This window comes from Panicum virgatum, chromosome 2K (genome assembly GCF_016808335.1).
Source record: "Panicum virgatum strain AP13 chromosome 2K, P.virgatum_v5, whole genome shotgun sequence".
Classification (NCBI taxonomy): Eukaryota; Viridiplantae; Streptophyta; class Magnoliopsida; order Poales; family Poaceae; genus Panicum; species Panicum virgatum.
In genome coordinates, this window is record NC_053137.1 from 33,013,902 (window position 1) to 33,035,623 (window position 21,722).

General features: G+C 45.8%; 2 protein-coding genes across 3 annotated transcripts; both read left to right on the forward strand.

Annotated features, from left to right (window-relative positions):
• Positions 1–3,239: 3,239 nt before the first annotated feature.
• Positions 3,240–13,181, forward strand: LOC120673588 (protein NEDD1-like). Its single transcript, XM_039954505.1, has 10 exons — positions 3,240–3,554; positions 4,775–4,887; positions 6,016–6,276; positions 6,404–6,508; positions 7,775–7,840; positions 7,928–8,149; positions 8,975–9,502; positions 9,607–10,182; positions 10,279–10,461; positions 12,535–13,181. The coding sequence occupies exons 1-10, from the start codon at positions 3,398–3,400 to the stop codon at positions 12,643–12,645; spliced, it is 2,322 nt and encodes a 773-aa protein (XP_039810439.1). The 5' UTR covers positions 3,240–3,397; the 3' UTR covers positions 12,646–13,181.
• Positions 13,182–19,434: 6,253 nt separating this feature from the next.
• LOC120696004 lies at positions 19,435–20,849 on the forward strand. Of its 2 annotated transcripts, none has more exons than XM_039979181.1 (2): positions 19,435–20,485; positions 20,577–20,849. In XM_039979181.1, the coding sequence occupies exons 1-2, from the start codon at positions 20,144–20,146 to the stop codon at positions 20,673–20,675; spliced, it is 441 nt and encodes a 146-aa protein (XP_039835115.1). In that variant the 5' UTR covers positions 19,435–20,143; the 3' UTR covers positions 20,676–20,849. Both variants share the same exon structure in this region; 1 of them encodes a protein (XP_039835115.1).
• The last annotated feature ends 873 nt before the right edge of the window (positions 20,850–21,722 follow it).

Genomic DNA, 21,722 nt, shown 5'->3' on the forward strand with positions numbered 1-21,722 from the left:
TCCTGAAAAGACATCAATGCAATTTCTATTCCCACAATCCATACCTTAACCTGATATAAAGCAATCCTAGTGAGATTTCTTACACAAATAACTCATAGGTACCATGATGCAGTCAGTATTTAGGATCCCTCCTACATAAGTATCACATACAGATTGCAACTTAGTTAGAAACATACATAGCCCAAAAATTGGCTTTTATGCTACAGATTTCTTGTTTCAACCATTGCAAGTGAAGTTACCTTGATCCACATGCAACATGGCAGACATTCAGATATGTCATCATATGAAAGATCCATATCGAAAGACCACTATACAGTTGCAACACCGTGTGTGGGATTGGTGCCCATCACTGCTAGCTATGTTACTTGACCACCATGACACAGAAGAAACTATGTTCAGTAGCACAGGCACAAATTCAGAAGAAACTGATGCCAGCGAACTCACAATTTGGCCCATCCAAACACAGCAAGTTAAAGTAGCCGGTAGCTAGCCTCAGCAGAAGCGCTTGCAGTTGAAGACGGACACAGCGGACACAGGGCTCGGCCTCCAGGGGTGCGTGGATAGGCTGCAGCGCAAGAAGAAACGAACGCGGTGGAGTCATCCAGTGATGAGGCTGAGGACTTCGGGTGATGCGGTCAAGAGAAGAGCAGAGCAGAGGGTGACTCATCTTGGGCCTTGTTTAGTTGCCTATTGTAAAGTTTTTGAAACAGCATATTTGTATATTTGTAATATTAAACATAGACTAATCACAAAATTAATTACAGAACTAGTCTATAAACTACGAGATGAATCTAATGAGCATAATTAACCTACCATTAGTGTATAGTTACTGTAGCAATTTATTGTCTAATCATGACCTAATTAGGCTCATTAGATTCGTCTCATAATTTACAAAGTATGGAATTAATTTTTTATTTCGTCTAGATTTAATACTCTATACATGTAAGATTCTCATTCGATGTGATAATTTTGGAATTTTGAATTTTACAACTAAACAAGGCTTGGAGTCTTGGACCCTAACCCTACCCTCTAAACGGTAGTCATCTTGAGCGTGGAGAAAGCAGGGTTGCGGACCTCACAGGTGCGCTTGTGTGCAGTGGCAGCGTCAGCACCACCACCATGGCCGCTGCCCACGAGCGCAAGCTTGAAGGAGAAGGTCCTGCCCGGTGGCGGGCGCACAACGGGCAGACGGAGGAAACAGGTCCCTCGAGACGCACGAGCAAGGCGCAATAGAGAGACCTCGAATGGAGCAGGGGTTGTGGGCTGGAGCAGTGCGACGGCCGGGTCCCCTCAGGGACTCAGGGTGCAGAGGCGGCGGCGGCAGCGGCGGCGGTGGAGGAGGTCGCGAGGGTTGGACGGAAAAGAATAATACAGGGCCCACCGGTGCGCTCTGCTCTGGAGCCCACTCCTTTGTTTTGGTAATGTTTGGTTTCTACAGTAAAAATTTCGTGGAAAAAAAATATTTTAGGCATGAAGTATATTTGTAAAATATTTTCAGAGATGAGTGTAATTTTTGCGACGAATCTAATGACAGTAATTAATCTATGATTTGCTACATTAATGTTACAGTAACCATCCTCTAATCATGCGGTCAAAAATCATATTAGATTGGTCTCACGAATTTACCAATATTCTGTAGATGGTTTTGTAATTAGACTTTATTTAATACTCTAAATTAATTGTCAAAAGTGAAAAAAGTTTTTACGGAATTTTTTCACCCCAAACCTCACGTCATGCGCAAAGCTGAACTTCTTGTACGCCATTCCTAACCATATGACTGTCGTCACATGTCTAGTCCACAGTGACCCGGGAGCACCCAGAAAAGTTTCCATTGACCTTTGTTTCCTGCGCGCTGGCTCGGGGAAGGCTTATGCCTCATGGAAACGGCCCCGTGCGACGTGCCGAGGCAGGAATGGGAGCCAAAGCGTGAATCGCGGAGGTGCAAGAGCCGAGTCGTGAATCGCGGAGGTGCAAGAGCCGAGTAGTGAATCGCGGACGTGCAAGGAGGAGGCAGTTCCTTTAAAGAAACCCGATAGGCATGGTAGTGTTCACTATCAAACTGTTGCGAGGTATATTGTCTGAAACCTGCAAGGCCTCATATGCATAATAGAGGAAGAAATAAGTCCAAATTAATCTTATTGGTTGAGTGCCAATGCAAGAACAGGTGTTGCTTACTGAATGTAGCGGTGCAAGAAGGTGCTACTTGTGTGCGCCAAATTCAACTGTGCAAGAACATGTGTTGTGCGCACGCGTGTGCGCGCGCGTGCTGAATACAGCAGTGCAGAAGAGGTGCTACTGGTGTGTGTTGCATGCATTAAGAGGAAATTAAACATTGGTATCAGCTAGCAATTAGTCATTTACTCGAGTAAACAGTATTGAAAATGCGGGTGCTACATATCTTATCATGCATCATTCAATGTTCGAAACTACATGACCATGGCCTTATGGTACAAGGTGATATTTTCTGATTAGCTTCATCACAAGATGTTTGGAGTTGCATACATGGTCTTGGATAGAGTCAGTGGTATTTCGTAGTTAAACATTTCTATCAGAAATGCTATGGTTTTTCCCATTAGTATCTTTATCCAGTGCAATTTTTTATTTATAAAATTTCTTTTGACACTGTTGAGCTGATTTGTTGTGTGTCATGTTTGGAGCTTGTGCTGGTTGCTATTGCCCCAAGGTACGATCATGAAGATTTTGGAAAAGGAGGCATGCCGTTTTAGAAAACGATTTTTGTTACGCGCCTTGATCAATGAGTATGGATTTCTAGCAATATGCTATTTTGATATATGCCTTGATCAAGAGATCACGAATGACCAAATCCTCCGTGGTTCAATTGAGTAGTTCAGTAATGGAATATGTTCAAAAAATTGGTCTCTTGAATTTTTTTCATGTTCCCTCTCTTTTTAGTTCGTTCAAAGCTTGTGTATTGGTTCAAAGTAGCATTTTGCTACATTGTAATGCTTGATAATCATAAAGCACTATATTCTTTGGTAGAAAAATTTTCAGCTTCCTTAGCAACACACGAGCATAGATCTAGTAGTAGATAATATAGATAGATATGAAGGGCAGCTGGCAATTTTCAAAAGGAAAATGTGCACACAAAGGCTGCATTTTGTACAGTTGCAGCCAGCCGGGGAGCCTTGCAGTGCACACAAACGAGCAGATCAGCCCGGCCGGGGTGGGCCCGCGCCCGCTCTTGTCTTCCTCTCCCAACGTCACCAGCCGTTCCCCTCCCAACCGAACAAACAAAGAAAACAAACTCTCCAAACCCATTTCAATTTTCAAATCTGCTCCTCCTCCTGCTGCTCCGCCGCCGCCGCACCTCCAAACCCCACCTCGTCGCCCTCCCTCCCCGAACCCTAAATCCGCGAGCCATCGCCGCCCGTGCCCGATGGGGTTCGTGGATCCGGCGGCGCCGCTGCTGGCGACGTGCGGCGGCGACACGGTGAAGCTCTTCGACGTTAGGGTGGAGTCCGGCGACCCCTGCGTCCTCGCCTACACCCCCGCGCCCGGCAACCCCGTCAACGCCGTCAAGTGGAACCACACCAGTGAGCTCCCCCATCGCCTCCTCTCAGATCTCCTGAATTTGGTAGCTTTGCTTCGTTGCGCAAGGATCTGCAGCGGCGATATCGGTACCAGTGAGAACCGGCGGATTCAATCCAGCCCTTGGGTTCTTCGTCAAGAGTCTCTTGCTACATTCTGGTTGAATCGCGGCAAGTCTCTCCTGTCTCATGTATTGTGGCGGAATTGTGGAATGGTGGGCGGCCGCTATTGTCTCATGTATTGTCTCATTTACTGTGGTGGTTATGTGGTTGGGTAGTGTATGACCTTGCCCTGGGTCGGAAGCCTCTGGCCTTCTTGTCGTGATCTACATCTAAATTCCACACTGATTAGTTTCTGAGCTTTTCCTGATCCAATAAATGTTAACAACCCAAAACGTGACATGTATACGATCCATAGGCTGTTTTGGGCTACCAAGATTATGTATATCATGTTTCCGTTGATGGCACAGTTATTATAGGTAATCAGAGCCTGATTTACAAAAGGAAAATAGCGTTAATGAAATTGAATGCAACACTGATTCACCTACCTCTGCAATTTGTTTTTGAGCGATGAGAGCATGCAATGGCTTAAGCATCTTTCCTTTCTGAATAGAGTCACTGCCTCTATCTTTTCTTTGTTCTCTTTGCAATAGGATTTCCAGAGAAACTACACAAAGTATTTATTTTCTATTGGAGATTGACCTAGCAAGCGGTTGTCTATTGCGCTTGTACTTCACCTCACAGAGCCGCTATAAATAGCATCTGTTGTGCCTCAGCAAAACTATCCTACCACTGATGTTAGTTTTGGCTATTTAATGCTTGGAGTTAGTTACATTATACCCATGAGCAATCTGGTCTTTGCAATGTTGTTTCTTTATTCTTTCCATGTTATATAGCAGGAGACATACATCAACCACAACCAGTGACCTGTTATTGTGAATGAGAGGATATCCATTTCTATCCTACAATGAGTGCTAGAAAAACATTATTAATATACTTCTCAATGCTTGGCATATGAAGCCTACTAAATAGTTCTAGTTTTAATTTATTATTTTTGGTGAAACATCTGTTTGGTTGCATTGAGTCTACCATCGTGTTTCGTTAATGAATACCTTATGACAAGATTTTAACCTTGACATTGGAAAAAAATGATTTCTAATTGAATTGAACTGCCAAGCTGCAACCAGAAGCACTAACACTGACAGCCATTTTCTTTTAACACGCAGATCTAATTGTAGCAAGCGCTGGGGATGATAAGAAGATCTCATTGTGGCATAAAAAAGGTCAAAATGTAGGACAGCTACCAACAGCCACTGTTGATCGTGGTGACGACATAGAGGTATCAGTGCATTAGTTTGATTTTGTGCCAAAAAATATTCCTTACGGCGATGCACGTGCTACTCCACTACTTATGATGTAACATTCCATATTTCCATTGGGAAATCTATGTAGCTTCTTGCAAAACTGTTACTCGTTTAACGATTATCAATGGCAGCCTAGAAATTTCAAATCATTGTTCATAGACATCGCTATTAGTTATTAATTTCTTATCCTTATTTCCTTTGACGCCAAAATCACCGTAAAGAACCAGCTATGTGTAGACTAACTGCCTCCACTGGACCCATATCTTTACTCAAAACAGTTTGTTATTACTTATTAATTTAAATTTAAATGTTGCACCTAAATAACCCCTGAGGGCCAAACGTGTCATGTCATTTTTCTAAACATAAATTTTTAGTATTTTAGATCATTTAAAATTTACGCTTTCTTTAGATTTCTTGTTTGCGTTGGCAACAAAGCATCATAAGAAATTACAGTGACACCTTTTCAGTATATTAATTTGTCGTGAATTGAGTTTCTTTGTATGGTATACCCTAAAAGTTTTAAAAGTATGCTCTTATTTGAAAATGCGTATAGTGCATGAGCAGTTCTCAAACTTGTTCGAGTTTGTCATATAGGTCTCCATACTATAATCTGCCCACTAAACTTGTTAATTGTGCCGCCCGATTGAGTTTCAAACATCATTAATCAGCATATACTTGCTTGTGTGGCATGCTAGCATGTTCATCCGAGAGGGAGGGAGGGATGATGATGTTATGAGTGATGAGTTGGAGTTTTTGGGTGCAATGGATGCCACATAGCTAGAGACGTTTGGGTTTTGCACATTTCAAGTGAACCACTTAGCAAGTTTAGGGACCTAGATCCTCAAATTAATATTCCAGGGACCTAGGTGACACCTCTGAACAAATTCTGGGATCGCTGGTGACTTCACTACAAAAAATTTAGGCACCTTAAAACATAAACTCCTTGTATTGTTTGGTAGATCTGAAATTTTCAATCATGTACCTGGTATGCGCATATGACACTTGCTGCGTGTGTTAGATTACCGAATAGCCATCTGATAATCCTTTATTTTTACTTAACGAGAGCATGTGGCTGAACCTGACAACCAATATTTTCTTGTTAGGAGTGCATTTATTCTATCAGTTTTAGCAACAAAGGTTCTCGATATCTTTGCTCTGGTGGGAGTGGCCATATTGTCAGAATATGGGATTTGCAGCGGAAGAGATGTATCAAATGGCTAAGTGGTCACACTGACACAATTACTGGTGTAATGTATAACTGCAAAGATGAACATTTGGCATCGATCAGCATGAAGGGTGATCTCATTCTTCACAATCTTGCTTCTGGAGCACGTGCTGCTGAACTTAGTGATCCAAATGGACAAGTAAATTTATCTTCTTCTTTGCATTTTCTGTAAAATATTCATGCCTCACAATAGGCTAGGAGTACCTGAATTTCGAATTTAGCCTTCTGAATTTCTTAGTTTTTCTGCATTATTTATGCAAGTTCAGGTGTTGAGAGTGCTTGATTATTCACGAAACAGTAGACATTTATTGGTGACAGCAGGAGATGATGGTTCTGTGCATCTTTGGGATACAACTGCAAAGTCTCCGAAGGTACCAAAATTCATAGGGTGCTACTTATGTTGTGCTTTTTCTTCTATTGTTTAACTTTCATATAGTTGAGATAACTAATTTTACAGATGATAAGAAAAGTTATTTTATGATATCCCCTTTTGTGCAAGTCACCTTCTGTGATGCCGATAGAGAGCTATGTTAGCTCCCTGTTCTAAAAGGTGCTAAGCAGGCAGTATTTTTGCCTCTCTAGGGCACACATGTGGGGCTAGCCGGACATGCAGGTTGAACATAGGAAAGTCAGTGAACAGATTAAGATAAACAGAGATGGAGCCGTAGCTTGGCGATGATGACTTGGCACTTAAGCTTTTTGTGCAAGTCACCTTCTGTGATGCCAATAGAGAGCTATGTTAGCTCCCTGTTCTAAAAGGTGCTAAGCAGGCAGTATTTTTACCTCTGTAGGGCACACATGCGGGGCTAGCTGGACAGGTAGGTTGAACATAGGAAAGTCAGTGAACAAAGTAAGATAAACAGAGATGGAGCCGTAGCTTGGCGATGATGACTTGGCACTTAAGCTTGATTAGTCTAGCGGGCGCCGGGCTGAGGAGATGCGTGATTGGTGGACCAATGTTGAACAATCCTAAGCTCAAGTCAAGCCAATGTTTCACAACCCCAAACTTAAGGCATATTCTGAGTTCCAACTGCCTCTCACACTTCAGCCTCTCCCTCCCCTGCCTTCTGCCTTGCTCAACATTTGACTTCTTAGGCGGGCTGGCCAACTAGCTCTCTGCCTTTACCAGCCTTCACCAAATTCACAGAGGAAGATTTGTGACCAGTGCCTAGGTAGGTGGTTTCAACACGGCGCTTCATATAACATTGCTAGCTATATTTTCTCCCACCAGTCCACCACAGGACTTCCATTTTCTGGAGAATTAAATTCATATTCCCTTGTTTCATTTATTTTTGAATCTGATATTTGAGGTACCGTGAAATACATGCAGATGCAGCATTCATCTTGAGTTTTTCATTATGTAAGTATAATTGATATTCATTTGGTTGTTGAATGGTATTAGAAATTATTTTCTTCAATTGACTTCATTCTGTTGTCTCAAGTAATTTGGTAAACTTAACTGACTTAACATTTAATCCATTCATATAAGCCCTGGTTATTGCTATTTGTTTCAGAAAATGTTAAAATAAGTGATGTGCATGGTGCTTGCTATTTGTGATGACTTAATCTGCTGGTCAGCTTCATTCGGTTTGATGTTTGCTGCAATATTCTGGAATTGATTTATCCCTGTTGTGTAGGTGTCATGGCTGAAGCAACATTCTGCACCCACAAGTGGTGTTTGTATCTCGCCATCAAGTGACAAGGTTTTGTAGTTGTAAATACAGCTGGTGTTTCATTTCTGTATGGATACTGTCTTGCCTGGAATTGAGTTTTATATTTGGCATTTGTAGATAATTGCTACAGTTGGCCTGGACAAGAAGTTGTACACATTAGATTCATCGTCAAGAAGACCAACACACACCATTCCTCATGTGGCCCCATTCTCCTCGTTGGCATATAATGATGATGGTACTATATTAGCTGCAGGCACAAATAGTGGACGTGTGATATTCTATGATGTCCGGGGAAAACCTCAGCCATTGACCATTCTTCGTGCCTACAATAGCTCTGAGGTTGGAAACCACAATGATCTCTGAACTCATTTGTGTGTGCAGCTTGTTGACTTAAAGATAATGCATTTCCAGTGGTAGTTTGTATATAGTGTTTGCACACATATCATGTTTACTTGTATAAAAATCATTGATAACTAATTCTCCCTCTGTTTCAAATATATAATGTTTAGGACAATCTGATTAGTTTTGTCACTTTAAAAAACGGGAGTACTATTATTTTATATTAAGCAAACACATATGTTTGCTAACGTAGCTAAAGTATGATTGGAAGTAATAAATTTTAGCACTGGATGACTAACATGAGTATTTTCTTGTTTAGTTATGATATGGAGGTCTTTTCACCTGTTGATATTCCAATTTTATTTGTATACTTCACTAAACAGTAACCTCATATAATCCTATTTTGTTGAGGGATGAGGAGTTTATTGCTCTGGTCAAATTTCATATACTTAATATGGGTGATTCGCTCTTCCTGCCTACTACTTAGTCTTTCCTCAAATGTTGTTTTACAACTATCCAGTTGTATTCGAAGCATATAATGCAACTTAGGTTCACTGCATGAGTGGCCGTTGGTATTTATATTATGGAGGTTGGCAGATTTAAAAATAAGGTATGCCTGCATGCACATGTGCAGCTTATGCAGAAATACATTTTTATGTAATGCTGAATCATTGTCATTACAACCTGATAAGCGATAGCTAACCTATTTATGGAAAAAATGTTTAAAATGATGTGATGGCGTTGACATAGTGTTTCACAAAATTCTTATGTCAATGCTCCACCCTTTTAAGTTATCTTTTAACATCTTTGAATTTGTAATGTCAGGCTGTGACAGGTTTATGTTGGCAACGGTCGAAACCTGTCATTGTTAATGAGAACAGTTCTTCTGAAGTTGCTCTTCTTGGGGGAACTAGTGAAGAGTCTGTTCTTATGCCAGATCCCTTGCCTTCGGCGACACCTACAAGTTTTTCTTCTGGAGGGGTCACTGTAGGTCTTCGTTCTTCTTTGACACCAAACACAAGTGGCTTTCTTTCGACATCGAACTCTTCTACCATGGAGGAAACTCCATATAGAGCACGTCCGTTATCTGGAGGACCATTATCAAAGCTACAGGCTCCTCGTAGTAACTATAATCTAAAGGATGATATGGATGTCTTTTCTCCACTTGTTGATGTCCAGCCTTTCACACCATCTAGTGGCAGCTGGTGGGATGAGCATGGAAGTGATGATGCCAAAAAAGATGATAAACCAGGAGAAAAGAAGTTGTCAACAACTAGGAAGTTTTCGTATATGGAAGGCAATGATGAGCCTCATCCGATCTCAGATTGGAGGTCTACTGTAAATTCAAGACAGGTCCTTAATGAAAAACTTTATGTTATTGTTTGAGGAGGCATATCATCATGGAAGGATAACCCATCTAAACTTTTCTTTATGTTATACATGTTTCCATTGTACAGGACTTCTCATCTGTGACTACTACATCCATGCCATCATGGAAGAGTGAACTGTCTATATCTTCGCCAGAGACAGCCACTGGAAATGCATTACCAGATAGGCTAACTCACCGTCACCAGCTCTCACGCTTTGGGGCTTCAGCCTTTTCAACAGGTGGCTTGGCTTTTACAGCCTTACAAGATTCATCTTCAGCTGGTCACTCGCTGAAGGGTTCTCTAACAAGTAACATTTTAATGAACCTACAAAACAAGGGTATCTTAAGCAACTCACACTCTTCCCTGGACGCATCATCTCCCAATCTTCAGAGTTCACTTCCCTCACCCTATGGTTCAAAGGCTATTTCATCTGTGAATCCTGATCAACCAGGAGCAGCACAATCCAGTTCTATGTGGAGATCAACAACATATACTGATAAAATGAGCTCATCCTCTGTTTTTAGTGATGGGTTAGCTTCAGCGTTTGGCTCACCAAAATCAAAGAAGATGGGAGCAGAAACAAAAGATGAGTTGCTCAGTAGTCTTTTGTCAAGACAAGAGGCTGCAACTGCCTCTTCATCCTCAAGCCCTCTAGCAAGCAATGTAAGAATTCCTTATTTACTACTCGTGCAACTAATATGACTTGCATGTTTTAACAGCGTGGTTTACTAATGAACTGGGTATTTTCTATTTTATTAGGGGTTAGGGCTGCCACAATTGTCAAACACAAGTTCTTCAACTGACCAACAGGGAGCTTCTTCCTTCTCACTTCAGTATGTGCAGCGCATGCTTGAAGAATCTCTTGGGTCTGTTCAGAAGTCCATCCATGAGGATGTGAGAAATCTCCACATTGAACTTTTAAGACAGTTTCACATGCAGGAGGTAAAATCACTGATCCTTCAAGTTTGTACTTGATACATTCAAATCTGAGTTCGAGCTTACCTCGTTTTGTTCTCAATGGCACACACACCAGCCTGCTTCAAGGACATCCAAGATCTGATAATAGTTTTTTTATTAAAATCTTGTGGGCTCCCACCTAGATCATATTTATCAAAAGAAACGCCATCACGAAGGATTATACAAGCCTCATTCTTTTCTTTGTAAAAAAACAACAGAATAAGTACTACAGTAGGTGCATGTAAAAAAAAGTACTACAGTAGGTCCCAGATTTTATAAAAAACAACTGAATAAGTACTGCTTATGCTTTCCTTTGCCATGCTTACCACATTCTTTGTTGAAACATTGTCATACTGTGATAATAGCTCACCAATTTTATTCTGTAGAACTTATGCTTTCCTTTGCCATGCTTACCACATTCTTCCTGTTCAAACAATGTCAATGGTGATCAACCACCTACGATGAGTGAAGCAGGATGCCAGCTGTAGGACTTTATTAAAAATGCATTAACAATGTCAGTTGTTCAGATATATTCTTTTAAGTAAAAAAATAATTTAGTAAAAGCTCAAAAAAGAGAGATCTGGACGGAAAAGTTTGAATTCAAATAAAAATATTTACATTTTAACATCTTTCATTTTTTTAAATCAATACTGTTCAAATCATGAAAGTTCAATCAATCGATTTTAAGTTATATTCTATTTTCGAATCGATGATACATTTGAACACCATTGTAAAACGCAAGTGCCTATTGACTGAAGTATCAATTTAGCTCCAAATCAACATCATTAAGTAGTCTTTTTATATTTTTTTTCCTTTTTTTCGTGCTTAGTGATCCTTTTTGTTCAACCTCCCAATTTTTCCATTTCATTTCTTGAAAGGAAAAAGTCTATTTTACTACCCTCATCAATTCACTTTGTCTGCTTAACTCCCCGGACAAAATTTAGGCTCGATTTACTCCCTTGAACTGTCTCAATTGGTAGAATCTACCCCCTAATGGGATTTGTCTTTTGTTTCTCCGATTATAAGTTGAGTTTTAAGTTAAAATTTTGTGAGGTAATTTGTAACATGATATCCTATGTTAGAAAAATACTTTAGGAATTTTCACAATAACTTTTCGTTCAATTTTGTATCATTAGGATCAATTTAATATCAATAGTTGTACAATGCTTGTAGTGCTTGTTTTCTCATCGCATTAAAGTGAGCTGAACTGGGCTGTTCTGTTTCATTGTGGAGCTTCGAAGCTGTAGTAGTCTATCTATTAGAATATATCTACACATTTTTTTTTCTCGAACGTAATATATCTACACATCACTTTGTGTAACATTTTCAGTAGTGTTACACATCACTTTGTGCAATCTGCCTTGTTCGGCTGGCAGCTTCAGCCAGCCAGCAATAGTGTTTTCCTCTCACGCCAAATCAGCCCAGCCACCAGCCAGCCAGCCAACCAGCAGTGTTTTCCTCTCACGCCAGATCAGCCCAGCCACCAGCCACCAGCCAGCCGAACGAGGCAAGCTTACTATTTTTTATGATCTATCTTGCTTTGTTGCTGAAAATATGAAGAAAATCACAATCAAGCAAAATATTTTGTTTATTTATTTTGCTGTCATGCATACACTTGAAATGTTTATTTTCACAATTCTGTGTGTGTCTGGCTATAATTGCCCTTGATTCGTCAGTAGCGGACCAATTTATTTTTTATCCAAAGTGCTCCTTTTGTTTCTGCACCCATGGAAAAAATGAAAGAAAATACAATAGACTAGTTAAGCCCTCAATCCCCCTCACCTATCTGTATCTGATCTGTTTTTACAACTAGGCATTTTTATTTTGAAAGTTCAGGGTAGCCTGCTATTCTTCTGTGATTGCATTCCTTTGGCACAATCATAATTGTCATCACTAGATGAGCATGCACATTTGTTAAATATGCCTGTCCAATTCCTTGTCCCAAGTGCTGAACCCATGCCTAGTATTTCAAAATGTTTGTAGGAGTTTCTGCTCAGCCTTTTCTTGTACCCTTCGGTTTAATTCCTTTTTGACAATGGATCTTGTTGGGACAAGCAGATGGAAATGTCCGGTGTGCTGAATTTGGTCCTGGAGAAGGTGGAAGGCTTGACAAAGGAGGTGCAGCAACTAAGAAGGGAGAACCAACAGCTCCGGCAGCAGCTTCTATAATCTATGCTTGGCAGGATGTGGGTGTCGGGTGAGGTGTTCTTAGTTCGGCATTGTTATGCTTCGGGAAGTGGAAGGCCGCAGCATGCATGGGTTTCTGAGGTAGGCCCAGATGATTGATTGATTCCTATGTTGGTTTGTCTGGTTCATGACAAGGAGTTCACGTTCGACACCGTTGTACATATAAGCCTCTTAGTTTAGAAGCATATTGAATTATCAGTTTCTCTATTTCTTGTGTTGTGTTGGACTGCTTCCATGTATGTTGATAGCACGGTGGCACATGGGCGGCCTAATTTTCGATGGCCTATGTGAAAGGCTAACAACAGAGGTTTTAATGTAGCTTTCGTTACTGGCCTTCTGTGATAAACACTCGTCCTAAAATAGCATTATATACCACATTGCTTTTGTTATAGCAGCTGTGAGTAACTAGTAGTTGGAGCAAAGCATAGCATAGCATATGATGAAACCAAGCTGGCTGTGTTTCCGATGTAAGATCCAACATTGTGTAAATAACTGCAGAAAAGGTGTCCTTAAACAGTACCAACATCGTGCAGGTGTGAATCTGAATACTTGTTTACAAAGTGGATTCCGCTTCGAGAAGGGTGATTTGTAATCACAATAGGGCGCTGCAATATTAAGAAAAGAAATCACCTTGCAATAGTACCGCGATCCTATGGGAGACTTCTAGGGGGAGCAATCCCCTCCTGTTGCCTTCAAAAAAGATCCTATGGGAGACTTCTGTTTCTGTAGGTGCACGCGGTTGGAGATACGGTGATTCAGAGCTAGCTGGGAAATCAGTCTCCTTTTCGTTGGAGCACAATTTCTGGAACGTTATTAAAGTCTCTGATTGTTGTTTTTTTTAATGTAATAAACTCTTAGGCGACTGGTAGATCTCATGGTGGGAGTTTTCCACAATGTTAAAAACTTAAACAATATTATTTAAGGTTTTTACATAGCGGATATGGGAGGGGATCGGAAAAGACCATGAGCAACGAGAAAAGTAGAGCTACTGCAGGGATCTTGTCGGCGTGTGTTCCGTATCACCGGCTAGTAGATTTGTGTGCGTGTCACAGGCTCGAATGGTAGTACAAGTAAAGACACGAAGATTTATACTGGTTCGGGCAGAACGTCACTACGCCCAGTTCGAGCTTTGTGCTCTTGTACTCAAATGTTTGCAGTAGGGGTTACAAACAGGTGATAGAGGGAGCGGGAGTCCCAAGTCTCTGGTTCTCGGTGTGACGGTGTGTATGTGTGTGTTCGAGTGCGAGTGCGTGTGTGTATGCAGATGCCCCTTCATGAGGCTCGCCTCCCCCTTTTATAGCGCAAGGGATGATGATTTACAGAGAAGAGAGAGAGGGAGGGAGAGGGAGAGAGAGAGAGGGGGCGGGGTCAGGCGATTCCCGACCCCTTTCGGCCACTGAGTGGTGGCCCCTTCCGTACGTCTTCTGACAAGATCCCCCCCCCCCCGTATCCGGGCAGAGACGGGATATCCGCCTGCCAGCTGGATTCCCGCCTGGCTTCCGCGTCCCTTGTCTCCAGGCCTCGACACCGTATCTTCCCTGACGTGGCCTACGGCCTTAGCCCGGCGTGGGTGGGCTCTAACAGCAGATCCAGGCCGTGCCTCTGCCTGAATCTGCGCGAGCCGGATCCGTTGCCCACTCTCCGTCCATACTGGCGGAGAGGGCTGTCGTGTCACTGACTTCCTGGGACCACCTTGGGCTGCCCGTCTTCACCCGACAGGTCCCCCGTCTTCCCCCGACAGGTCCCCCGTCTTCCCGGCGACCCACGTCTCTGGGTCTCGGGTGAGGCGGACCCTCCCCCATGAGGGTCGGGCGAGGCGGACTCTCCTCTGTAAGGGTCGGGCGTGAGGGTCGGGCGAGGCGGACCCTCCTTTGTGAGTGGTCGGACGAGGCGGACCCTCCTCCGTGAGGGTCGGGCGAGACGAACCCTCCTTCGTGAGGGTCGGCTCAGAGCTGGGCTCCCATCATCGGAGTGGGCTGTTTTCTTAGTTTTGGCCCTTGCGGCCCGTCAGCTGTTTTCCTGAGCTTTAATCACCTCATGTCACTCTTTTATCAGCTTGATTCCTCTCTGATGGACTAAGTTGGGGTACCCATAATCCTTACCCCCAACAGTAGCCCCCGACCCCCGTGGGTTTGTTAAAAAACACGTGGGGGGGTCTCTCGTCTCCGCGGCGAGCGTGGGACGTGCCCCTTCCGTCCCCTTCTTGCCTGAGGGTGCGCGCGAGTGCAACCACTGGGTGTAGCCCCCGAGCCTCTGGGCGGGTCAGTGATTCAGTCAGAGGGTCCTGTTGGCGATTTTTACTCCTTGAGGTGACGGGACGGCACGGCTTCTGTCCGCTGGGTGAGCGCGAGCGCACCCAGTGGGTGTAGCCTCCGAGCCTGTGGGCGAATCGGCGATTCACACAGAGGGTGATGCGTTCTCTCACTGAAAAAGGTTCTCGAGGCGCGCACCCCCCTTTTTTTGGTGATGAGACTCGTCGGGGCGTGCGGCGAGCCAGAGCCATAATGGCGCCTGCTGCCTTGCGGCCAGCACTGACGCTGCGCGGTTCAGCTTTCTGACGCCTGGTTCTGCCCCGTGCGGTCGTATCGGGGTGCGCTGGTCGAGGATGCCACCCGCCCGTTGGGCGCCGCGCCCTCACGGGTTGCTTCAACCTTTGCCCCTGCGGTCGGCACAGGCGGGATGCCCTTTCTTGGCTATAGATAGGGGTCCTTGGACGCCCTTTCCTCTTCAGTTTTCCAGCTCTCGCTTCGCTCTTCCCCCTAGCTTATAATGTCTATCTTCGTCTTCCACTACCGACCCCCGGACTAGGTGGGCCGGCTTCCTTAGGTTCCGATGCTAGAAGAATGCTTGCGAGCGGCAGGCGATAGCTGGAGAAAGCGTCCTTAACCATCCCTCAGCTCAGTGGACACAGCAGAAGAATGTAGGGCCCGGGAAGGCCCGCTTCCACGGTGTCCTCCAGCTTGCAGAGGTGCCGCTGAAGCGCCTCAGGCATGACATCGGGTGGCTTTATCGCTGCTCTTCGCACTGTCCCTGTCGGCGACAAGGTTGCTCTCGGAGGGGTGGCGTCGAGGGAGCTGTTCGCCAGCTTGACCCCCCGCAAAGTCTTCGGTGGAGAAGATGCTAGGAGAAGGCTGTAGGGTCGAGATGACGGACTAGAGGGGGGGTGAATAGTCCTTTCTAAAACTAATTGCGCCGGCTAACCGAAACTTATGCGGAATTGAAACTATTCCTTAGCCAAGACTTCACCCCTCTAACTAGAACTCTAAGGCACCTCCAAAAAAGATCCTACACAAAGCAAATGGAGTGCCAAGCTAGTAAGAGCTCTCCTAACAATTCTAATGCCAAGTCATACAAGCCTAAGCACTAGTACTTCACAAACCGGGGAGCTCCTACACAATTCTAATGAGCAAAAGCACAAAGCCAAACCTAAGCTCACTAGATGCTCAAGGACAAGGATACACAATCCAAATCCAAGAGCTCAACTTGCTTAGCTACACAATCTAAGCAAGAGCAACTAATTAAGCTACACAAGTTAACTAGTTACACTAGGATCTCTACTTCTAGCTACACAAGCAAGAAGATGATTAGCAAGCTACACAAGCTAACTAATCACTAGAGAGCAACTACACAAGCACAAGATATATATGAATGTAAATACAATGCTTGTGATTTGGAGAATGCAAACCACCGAGAAGAGTAGACAAAGTTGACACGGTGATTTTTATCCCGAGGTTCACTTGGTTGCCACCAAGCTAATCCCCATTGAGACAAGCTCCAAGGTTGCCGCCGATCCTCTTGCTAGTGGTGACTCTCAAGTCACACTCTCCCACGTGGAGTGCTCACACCGAGCTCTAGCACATGATCCGGCCGAACCACTTGTTGCTCTTCACGTCTCGCTCAACTAGAGTTGCTCTTCGCGGCTCCCGCGGGGTGAGCACAATACCCCTCACAATCTCTTCTCCGGAGCACCGCACAATCTTCTTGCGGGCTTCAACGGAGCCTCTTGCCACCAAGCCGTCTAGGAGGTGGCAACCTCCAAGAGTAACAAGCACACCGGCTTGCAACACGATCACCTAGTGCCACTCGATGCAATCTCTCAAAGCAATCGCACTAGAATTGCTCTCTCACTCGATCGGATGATTACTATCAAGTTAGAGTGAGTAGAGGGCTCTCAAGCACTCTCACACATGGACACCAAGTCCCCAAGGTGCTAAGCCATCTCAAATGGCCGGCCACACCTTCTATTTATAGAGGGTGGCCCCAAACTAGCCGTTACACTCAAATCCCGTGAAAACTGAGTTTTCGCGGACTGTCCGCCTCACAAAAACCGGACCGTCCGCCATTTAAAACCAACGGCTAGAACTGCAATGATTATGTGTCAGAGTCGACCGTTAGAGCCCCGGGCGGACTGTCCGCGCCCATGGGGCGGACTGTCCGCGGTTCAAAACTTCGAACCAACCGATTTGCACACGTCTCTGACTAAATCTGGAAGTTACCGGCGGACTGTCCGCTCCCCAGGGGCGGACTGTCCGCAGTTCAAAACGTGAGCACACACAGAAACCGCAGAGTTTCTGTCCCAGAAATTTCAGTAGGAGGCGGACCGTCCGCCCCAAAGGACCGGACGGTCCGCAGGTCATTTTGGGCACCCAAGACAGAACAACCAAGTTTCTGCGCCCGTTTCAGCTTTTAAAGGCGGACCGTCCGCCCCCATGGACCGGACGGTCCGCAGGTCATTTTGGACCACCCACAGAGCCAAAAACGGTTCTGTTTGAGCTCAACCGAGATAACTGCGGACCGTCCGCCCCTCAAGGGCGGACCGTCCGCAGGTCTAGGGCGGACCGTCCGCAGGTCTATTTCCAGCAGAAATGTACCTCGGTAAAACGGCCATAACTCTTAGCTCCGATGTCCAAATTAGGTGATCTTGGACTCTATGGAAAGCTAATTCAGAGGGCTATACAACCCAACTGAATACTTGATCCAAAACACAATGGATCAAAGCAGTATTCCACTCCAAGAGACAACCTAATTTCCGGAGAAAACCGAAAACCCTTTCTTGCTTCCCAAAGTTGATTAACATCAACTCCAACTCTTTTTCCTTTGCAAATGTGCCAACACCACCACGTGAACATCACCATGTGCATGTGTGTTAGCATTTCACAATCATTTTCAAAGGATTTTCACTTGATCTCACCACGCCACTCGATCCTAGCAACAACTCAATGTTAGATCGCTCAAGTGGCACTAGATGACCGATATGCAAACAAGTTTGCCCCTCTTGATAGTACGGCCATCTATCCTAAATCCGGTCATGCACTTCTCTACACAACCTTTGACCGGTGAAATGAAATGCCCTACAAGTCATACCTTTGCCTTGCGCATTCCATTTCATCTTCCCAAATATTGATGCCACACAAGCACCAAACTCCATCAAGCCTTTTGATCATCTTCATGAGTCAACACTTGGCTTGATCTTCCTTGAATGATATGATCCACTCCATATCATCACATGACCTCTTTGGTCCATCGATCTTGACCTTGCTCGCTCTTCACCGTTGCCTCGGTCCATCGGTGCCAAATCTTGCCCAAGCTTCACCGCTTTGGTCACATAACTCCATGTCATGTCTCATATGCAATGAGTTCCTCCATCACACTATATGAGCATAGCATCAACCCTTAGCCATTTCTCCTCCATGGCATATGTCGCTCATACTAGTGTCTTTGTGTGGACTAATCTCCTGTGTATCCCAACATAAATACTTATTAGTCCACCTAAGTTGTCACTCAATTACCAAAACCAAACAAGGGCCTTTCAAAGGCTTGCGAGGAGGGCATTCCTCCAGACCTGTGCAGTCCAAAGATTGCTTCTCGTGCTTCCCGAGCAGCCTGGTCGCCATGTCTGCCAAGAACTCGTTGTCCTTTATTGGCGGTCACTCCTCTCCAAAGACAGGCAAAATTGCCACTTAGGTGGCAATGCTTTTGTATCTTGTAACAGCTTCGAGCCAATAACCCTTTGTAATTTTTGTTCGCAAAGCAATGAAGTGTTCATTTTTCCGGCGTGGTTTTTCCTCTTGTTTGCTTACTGGGGGCTCTTCGGGCTGACCCCCATTCTCGTGTTGTCCCTCCAGGCACTCCTTTTGCTCGGAGTGGGAGGGTTGGCGCATGCCACGTTTTCCGTAGGAGACGAAACGTGATGGCCTCGGAGTTAATAACGGGTTAGCTCGAATGGGCCCTGCTCCCGGTGCAGGGGAAACGAGACAAACGGGCTTAACGGCCGACCCCCATTCCCTTGTTTCCCAACCCGCGAAGTTACCGGAGCCATTCGGCCGACCCCGGCGGCTTGCTGGCTCCCTCTCGTGGGGATTCTGGGCTGGTAGTCGTCGGGATTCGAACGCAAGGTCAGGAAGCCTAGGTCGCGTGGTCGCGTCCAGGTCGAGGTCGCGTGACCCTTCCTTTGTTGCCCCCTTACTCTTTAAGTTGCTGAACCCTGCGGTGGGCCAACTTTGGAACCCTGGCGAGGTCGTGGGCCGTAGTGGTCTTTCTTGGGCTTCCGCTTGGTCCAGCTTGATTCATCTAGGGGTAAATCTGTCCTTTTACCCTATCGCCGGTTTTCCCGTTCTCCAATGGGCCACGATAGTTTGAGCGGCGTGCCCACATTATGATGGGATGCGGCGCGTCGGGCGCAGCGTTGCCATGATGTGGCTGCGGGATTCGAGGGGCTGTTCGCCTGTTCCTCCTCTTAAATCGGGCTGGCGGAGGCCGCGGCGGCGCAGCTGTTCTTGCATTCGAGCCGAAGCCGAAAAGTGAGAGAGATGGACGTAGCGAAAAGCAAAAATGCCTCACCGCCTCCGCCGCCGCATTCTTTCGCCACCGCTCGCAGTTGCCGCCGTCGTCCAGCCCCCAAGTTCTCCCCGCATTTTCCCAGCTCGCCATGACTCAGTGGGGGCGATCTACCATCACCGAGGTGGATTTGGAGGGGCTCGTGGCTTGGGGGATGCTTCGCCCACGCACGGCGGCCATGGAGTGGATTGCCCCTAGTGGCGAGCAGTCGCCGTCCCCATCGCCGGGCTACATCGTCTCCTTCCTCAAGTTCCATGAGCGAGGCCTCGCGATGCCCGTCCACAACATCTTTCGCGGATTGCTGTTCCACTGCCAGATCGAGCTGCAGTATTTGAATCCCAACGGGATTCAGCATATCTCCACCTTCGTCGCCCTGTATGAGGGCTTCCTCAGCATCCCTCCCGTCTTCGATCTTTGGAGGTACTTCTTCGCGGTCTCAATCTACCGGTTGAAGTCCCACGGCACATTCTACAATGTTCCGGCGGGCTGCGCGAGCGTACATCTGCTCAGCAGCGGTGATCAGCGCCAGTGCCAGTTCATCGAGATAGGGAAGCTGAAGACCTCCAACAAGGGGTGGCACAAGAAGTGGTTCTATCTGAAGAACGACGCATCGTCCGCCCTCCCCTGCTAAACTGGCCGGCTCATGACGGAGACCCCTGGCACTTGGTCGTGGGGGGCGTCGGACAAGGAGAAGAAGAGGTTTGCGTGTTATTTCCGGGCGCTCCAGCAGCTGCGGGAGGCCGGACTCAACAGGTGCAGCGTCGTCTCCGCGTACCACAAGCGGAGAATTGCGCCTCTCATGGCGCGGACTCTTCCACTGTACCGCATGGTCGAGGGCACCGATCTCTCCGGGACCGTGATGTCATCGGAGGGGATTGACAAGGCGGAGGTACTGCGACCGTTGAAGGAGACATTTGATCCTCCGGTGGCGTATCCCGACCCCCAGCCGCCGACGATGCTTCCCGATGAGGGGGCTCTCGCGCTTGTATGTTCCCTCCCCCTTATCTCCCCCTCTTTCTCTTTCCTTTCTTTTCGGGTTTCGTTCCTGATATTCATTTGCCGGCGTGCCCCCGTAGGACAGGAGCGACTTCTATTCATCTGCTGCGTCGTTGCCAGAAGACGCCGTTAGCCATGAGAGGAACTGCCTCGCCACCGAGGCGAACTTGGCGGAGTAGAGAAAAAAAAGGAGAAACGCATTGAGGACCGGAAGGATGCTGAGGAGAAAATTCGGAGCCGCAAGGCGCGGTGTCTTATCTCTTCCAGCGATGAGGCTGAATTGCTCAGCCAGCTGGAGGATGAATTTGATGACGCGAGCTGCGGCGGCGACGAGGAGCCGGAGGACGGCGACCCCTACCCAGGGTTAACCGAACCGTCGGTAACCGGTCCGGTTTGACCGGTTACCGGTCAAACCGGTCCGGACCGGTACCGGTTCGGTCCGGTATGAAACCGGTCCAAATTCAAAATTTAAATTTGAATTCAAAAAAATGAAAAATTCCCAAAAAATTCCTAAAAATACTTCAAGGTGCAATGAATCTAATGGTGTCAAATTTTCTCCAAAATTCGTTCATTTAGTATGGTTTTCGGAATTTATAAGTTAAATAAAAAAAGAAAAAGAAAAAAAACCGCGGCCCATTAAGGCCCATCGCGCGGCAGAGGTCATTTAACGTCGCGTGTCCCTCAGCCGAAGCCTCACCAGCGCCTCCCTCACCCGCTCCCCCCTCACTGACTCCTGTCCGCCGCCAGAAGTCGCCGCCCGCCGCTCGAGGCCGGTTAGCCGCTCTCAGATCCCGGCTAACCGGTCTCCCTCACCGGTAAGCCGGACCGGTAGCAGATCTACCGGTCCCGTCCGGTTTTCCGCCCGGGGAGGCCGGTTTACCGGTATGGGGAGGCGGTAAACCGCCGATTAGCGTCGGTAAGCCGCGGTCAGGTTAGTTTTTTTTTCCCTAGGATTTAGGTGTATTTAGATGTTTTGTTTTAGGATTTAGGTGTATGACTTAGGTATATTTAGAATTTAGGGAAGATTTATTTATATTACATGATTTTTTGCACTATGTAGTAGGTTTTAGCTAGATTTAATTTAGGTGTATTAGATGATTTTTGACACTATAACTTAGGTAGGAGTAAGAATATTAGATGATATATTTTTGTTGTGCATGTATGCAGATAGACAATGGCAAGCAGAGATGTTGTGTGGGAACACGGTGAAAATCTTTATCCCGGAT